Raw genomic sequence first — 5,949 nt, 5'->3', positions numbered from 1 at the left:
TTTTGTACAGAGAAATTCATGTTTAGTGAAGCTCCTCCCACAAACCCTGCAAAATGAAACACACTGAAGATACTGAAGAACAAAGAGGTTGGTGTTTATTCTTCATTAATAATGCTGAAGGTTATAAAGTTTCAAGCAGATTTAGATTTGTTGTAACAGAAAAAATCTTCAGAGCTGTTGAATAATCTAGCTGAAGCATCAAATAATAAGGGACACTTTCTATGAACTGTAGGGGTGTAACGATATTCGAACCGAACTGAAAAACCGCGATGCACCAACCACGATACGTATCGCTGTACTCTTTGTAGAATATGGTTTGTTGAAAATAACACATAAAACAGACCTATTGGCTTCCCACATTACACCAGCAATGATCAAAAAACTTGGACAAACAACACGGAATGCCGTATGCACACTAGTATACCAGTCATTTATGCATTCGTCACCCGGGTGTTGAAAGTGCACGAGTGCAGGTGAGACATGAACAGCACACATTATCTGTGTTTAAACTAAACTCATTTGCGCGTGTTTTTAAGCCTTGTCAATTAAAACATTCAAACAAAGAAGAGGTGCTTGAGAACTTGCGCGCGCTGTATGAAGGTGTGTGCGCGTGTGTGTGTGTGTGTGTGTGAGTGAGTGTGTGTGCGCGCACGCATCTGTAGCACGTGCACACACGGAGAGCCTCGTCAGACAGCACATGCCGCAAAAATATTGATTTCCATTTCAACACTTGTGTTTGTGAGTATCCTTGCAAACATCGTTGGTCATGTTTTAAGTGAACGTTAACAGTCGAGAAAGACAACATGTGTATCAGTATCAGTGTACTGGATCTGCTAATTATGTCTTAAAGGAACAGAAGTCTATTCCTGCTGTCTGTGTTTTGAATGTTAAACAACAAAAGACAAGAAAATCACTCACTTCTCTCAATTGAATCGCTTTGTAACTTTAACAAGGTTTGGTCTTTAATTTATACAGTGAAATATGCTCTGTTATTTTACATCTCTTTACTTTTAAATTTCTGGACCTGAAAATTACTGTTAAACACCTGAAAAACACTGTTTATTTTATTAGTATTTTCGCTCTACTGTATTCATTTATGCTGTTGCATTTAGTTTGATTATTTGTTATTATTTACTTTATTTATTTTTTTATCATATTCCTTTTTTCCCTGAACATAGCACATACCGTACCGAACTGCGACCAATCTGAACCGTTACACCCCTAATGAACTGGGTACTTTTGTTTTCAATAACATTTATGTTAGATTATTGTGTAGTTGATCAAATATATTTAAGTTCTCTCTATAGAAACATGGGTTCCCTTCCGAGGGAACTTTGAACTGTATCCTCTAGGGGTTGCTATGGGGGAACGCCTTCAGCGTGACCGGCGACAGCCTATGACGTCATTACCCGGCGCGACACAGTATAAAAGACACCGAGAGAACACGTCATCCTCTTCTTTGTCTTCACGACTGTTTTGTTTGAAGCGTGCATTCCGGTGAGAACATATCTTTCCTCTTTAAAACCATGGCGAGCACTAGTAAGGCGTTTAAGAAGTGTGTGGATCCGTGTCCACGTTATTTGACACTTGATGATACACACGATCTTTGCGTCCTTTGTTTGGGTGAAGAGCACGCGCTCAATGTCCTCGAGGGGGCAGTCTGTGTGCATTGTGAGCTTTTTTCAATGAAAAAGCTCCGCTCTCGTTTGTCCCTCTTTTCGAGGAAAGAGGTTTCCCCGCGGTTCAGGACCCGCCGCTGCTGAGGCACGGAGGAAAATGAGCTTGTGGGGATTGCAGGTGGACCTGGCTGATGAGTTGAGAGAGGGTCTTTCCCTTTCGCACTTGTCAGTTGTGGACGAGAGTGAGCTGCTGGATGACGATGCTATTTCTCTTACATCGTCTGATCCAGCAGCTAGTGCTCTGCTGGCTCCAAGCCAGAAAGAGCAGGAGATGGCAGATGAGGACGAAGAAGTTGAGACTGAATCCTCTCATTCCTCCTGCCCTGCGTACTCTGAGTTGCTTGAGGTTATGGAACGCGCCACAGCGAGGCTTGACTTGCCGTGGAAGCGGGTTAAGAAAGTGGCGCCTCGTGGCCGTCTCGATGAGCGTTATCTTTCTGATCATAATCCTCCAGCTCAAGTGAGCCTTCCATTTCTTCCTGATCTCCATGTGGAGATCGAGAAGGCTTGGAAAACTCTGTTTTCATCCCGCATCCATAAGGTTTCAGCATACTAGTTTTGTCAATATTGCGGGGATGCGTGAGAACGGTTATGAGAAAATGCCCCCTATTGAAGAGACGCTAGCTAGCTATCTCTCTGGGGGTGAGGCATCTTCTCTTAAGGCTCCCTCCCTGCCATCCAAACCCCTTCAGATTACATCTCATTTGAATGGCAGGGCATACGCAGCAGGAGGTCAGGCTGCAGCTTCGTTGCACACTATGGCGGTGCTTCAGGCTTATCAGACTGACCTGTTGAAAGACCTGGATAAAGGCCAGGGTTTATCCCCTGATGAGATGGCTGAGTTGCATCGCACCACAGATCTCGCTCTCCGTGCCACTAAGCAGACCGCTACTGCCATTGGCAGATCTATGGCGGGCATGGTGGTTACGGAGAGGCATTTGTGTGTGAAATTTGTGTGTGAACTTGGGCTGTGCGATATATGGACAAAAAAAACCTATCGCAATCTCTTTGATCAATTGTTGCGCCAAGTTCACACGTACTCCGTCTGCAGTGCGTATACAGCCTATGTGTATGGGGTGCAGAAGCAGCACGGACTCATTTTGCTTTCACACAGGACTGTGTCCGCTCCTGATCCTTGCTGTCCGCTCCTGATCTGCTGCTGTTTACCACAAACACAACATTTATCCATTATTTTGATTTCAAATCCAAACATTGTTTCTGAAAATGCATTTTCAGCATTGTGATTCTCTTTTATCACAGTACAGTTATACAATCTTTCATAGACATATTCACGTTTAAACTCAATAAATATAACTTTGTTTAACTACCACCACGAGTGCCATCTATTATTGCCTTGTTTATCTAAAAGTGCACTTTTCCTTGTTTTAAATCTAGCCAAAAAGCCATGTGTTGACTGTGAAACAGTAGACATTAATTATATGCATTTATGGTGTAATTACTAAATTTCCGTGTCAATCCATGTTAATTTTTACCGCGAATAATGCGCTGTCACTTTAATTCAGCGCGTGCAGCACAGCAGAAATAGACTCCGTGCGGAAACGATCGCAGCATGACTGCTGCAGACGCACCGCTCCTGGAGCGCACTGCCGGACCACAATCGCGTGCAGTGTGAACACTCTGGGGCGCGGAAAATCGTGCTATAAAGCGATTTAGAAATCGCGCAAGCTCAAATCGCGATTTTTATGACAATTTCGATTAATCGCACAGCCCTAGTGTGAACCTGCCTGATATCGGGACGAAAGAGAAGGGCTTTGTCCTTGATGCACCAGTTTCCCCTTCTGAGCTTTTCGGCACTTCTGTCGAGACGGTGGTCGAGAAGTTTAAGGAGGCCAAGACACGCTCGGCTGCCTTTAAATCCTTCATTCCACGAAGGTCCAGGTCTTAGCCCAGAGGGGTCCTGGCCCGTCTCGATCTAATAGTCAGAGGCGGGCACAGAAAACTAGTCTCGCGACTCGCTCCCCTCCCCCGCCTTCAGATAGGGCTCAAGGGAGGCGTGAGTCAAAGATTAACAGGCAAGATTTGAGAGGTGATCCAGACGAGGCGTTCTCAGCGCTCTCGTCTGGACCACAGTAAAACCTGAACAACGTCTCACCTCCCTCCAAGAGTTTTCACATCTGCTCTCATCTTCCTTCCCTTAATTTCCCTGAAGCCACCATCCCCTCCACCTGACCGAGGTTAAGTAGGAGCCTCCTGCGCTTGCATTACAGTCTCTCCTGCTGGACCTATGATGTTTTGGTTAGTTTCTATGTCCCATAGAACTACCTACTTATGGTCCGCACCCAAGTGCTCTTCGGGCTTCGCCTTCAGATGATACCCGTGGACTTGAGTCATGCGCGGGAGCCGTGGGTTAGGACCTCTGCGAGCACCTCCCCTGCTAAAGTCCAGAACCTCTCGCTGTTGACCAATCGTGGTGATGGTAGCTCACCCTTAGGTACTGGATCCAGGCTGGATGATAGCCCTGCATCTTCGGCTTCATGCTTAATGGACCATACAGCCAAGTCGCTGGGCCTCTGCGAGAGCCTTTTTAGCTGATCAGGTCCGCAGTATAATGCTGCAACCTCAGGACCCTCGGTTCCTCCATTCGGGTTGAGCATTTTTTTGGAGTATAATGCTTCGTGATGTGAGAAGCTGCCCCGGCCAGGATGCCCTGCTCATGTCTCACCCTGAGGGGTCTCCTGAGATTTGAGTCATCCTCACAACCATCATGCACATTCTCTGAGCTAGAGCTCCTCTCGCTAAGGTGTTGAGTGGCCTAACACTCCTTAGTTCCACTCTGCAGTTCGATAGTCAGTCAGGCCCACGGGACCTCCCTGTCACACTGTCCTTAAGGTCGAACCATTGAATCGCCCCTCTGCGGAGTGGGCTTGAGTACACTGCGTTCCCTGAGGTAAGAGTGAGATGTGTTTCTGCAGAAACCCTTCCTGAGTGCTTCGGCTCTGAGGAGCAGTAGAGCCGAAGAGCGCTGCTCCCGAGAACTCCATATGCAACAATACCGAGTTGTTAGGCCCGTCCCTGTCGCCTCCTTGGTCAGTTGCCTCTATGCTGGGACCCTGTTGTTCCCTGTTGAAATGTGCGATCCCCTTTTAAGCTGGATCCCATTTCTGATGTACCATTTGCGGTCAATCTGCTCCCCGGACATGGCCGTGCTCCCCTCACTGCGGGAGGGTCTTTTATGAGCTTGCTGGTCCTGGGCAGATTATAGGAGTCCTTCTCTCTACCCGAGAGCTAGGTACTTTGCCCGTGGGCTATTGATCGCTTCAGTTGAGCTGGGTTCCTCTCCCTTAGCTAAGGGTCGAGCCCTTCGCTCTGAGCTCTGTGACAGCGACATCAGGTAGTTTGGCTGCTTGCTGCCTCCCTGATTGGTTGCCCCTATTTGGTCGAGCCTAGCAGTGCTCCCCTCACCCTGGAGGGTTACCTTTGAGCATGCCGCTCATAATTGAGCGTCTGAGGTCTCCTCTCACCGGGTCCTCCGATCCTTGGAGTTCCACTGAGTAGCAACCTCAGGTTGTTAGGCCTCTCTCTGCCTCCCTGTTAGGCTGCTCTCTTTGTTGGTGAGTTTAGCAGTGCTCCCCTCACTTTAGAGGGTCACCTATGAGCACGCTGCTCCCAGATTGAGCATCTGAGTCCCCCTCCTATTTTAGAGTTGGGCCTCCGCTCCTTTGAGCTTCGATTAACAGTCATGACAGGTTGCTGGGCCATCTTCTGCCTCCCTGGCGGGTTGCTTGTTGAGTGAGATAGCTGTGCTCCCCTCACCTTGGGGGGTCTCTTGCAAGCACACCACTCACTTCTGAGCATCTGAGTCCCTCTCATTTGAGAGTCGAATCCTTCACTCTGTGGCTTCACTGGGTAGCACATCAGGACTCTGCTTTCCTCTTAGGCTACTCTCTTGGTGAGCTCAGCAGTGCTCCCCTCACCCTGGAGGGTTATTTACGAGCATGCTGCTTCCCAGTCGGGCACTGGTGTCCCCCTCTCGGTCTGAGAGCTGGGTGCTACGCCCCTTCTAGCTATGCATGAGTTGATGCTCCAGAGTCTGTCTGTGACTGTTACGGTTGAGTTGGCGATTCTCCCCTCTTATAGAGGGTTTTTCTATGAGATACGAATTTCAATCCACATGCACTCTGTGCACGCAGCCTTCCGCTGAGTTAATTACCACTCCCTGGGTGTGCCACAGTCACGAAGGGTTCCCAGGCCTGTCTAAGTGACAGTTTTGGTTACCCCTTAGTAACGGTGTTTCTAAATCCATGCTATG

The 5,949-nt window shown here is 47.9% G+C and overlaps 1 protein-coding gene across 2 annotated transcripts in view; it reads left to right on the top strand.

Annotated features, from left to right (window-relative positions):
- LOC107731064 (zinc finger protein 271-like) overlaps positions 1 to 5,949 on the top strand; it is an 8,848-nt gene continuing 2,899 nt past the window's right edge. For both annotated transcript variants that reach the window (XM_016542051.1, XM_016542050.1), the window contains exon 1: positions 1 to 87. In XM_016542051.1, the coding sequence (XP_016397537.1) occupies positions 54 to 87 (34 nt within the window). In that variant the 5' untranslated portion in view covers positions 1 to 53. The remainder of the gene's footprint in view (positions 88 to 5,949) is intronic.

Source organism: Sinocyclocheilus rhinocerous, unplaced genomic scaffold (assembly GCF_001515625.1).
Source record: "Sinocyclocheilus rhinocerous isolate Xijiao unplaced genomic scaffold, SAMN03320098_v1.1 scaffold5206, whole genome shotgun sequence".
NCBI lineage: Eukaryota > Metazoa > Chordata > Actinopteri > Cypriniformes > Cyprinidae > Sinocyclocheilus > Sinocyclocheilus rhinocerous.
Note: the sequence above shows the minus strand (reverse complement) of the source record. Positions and strands in the feature narration are given on the sequence as shown.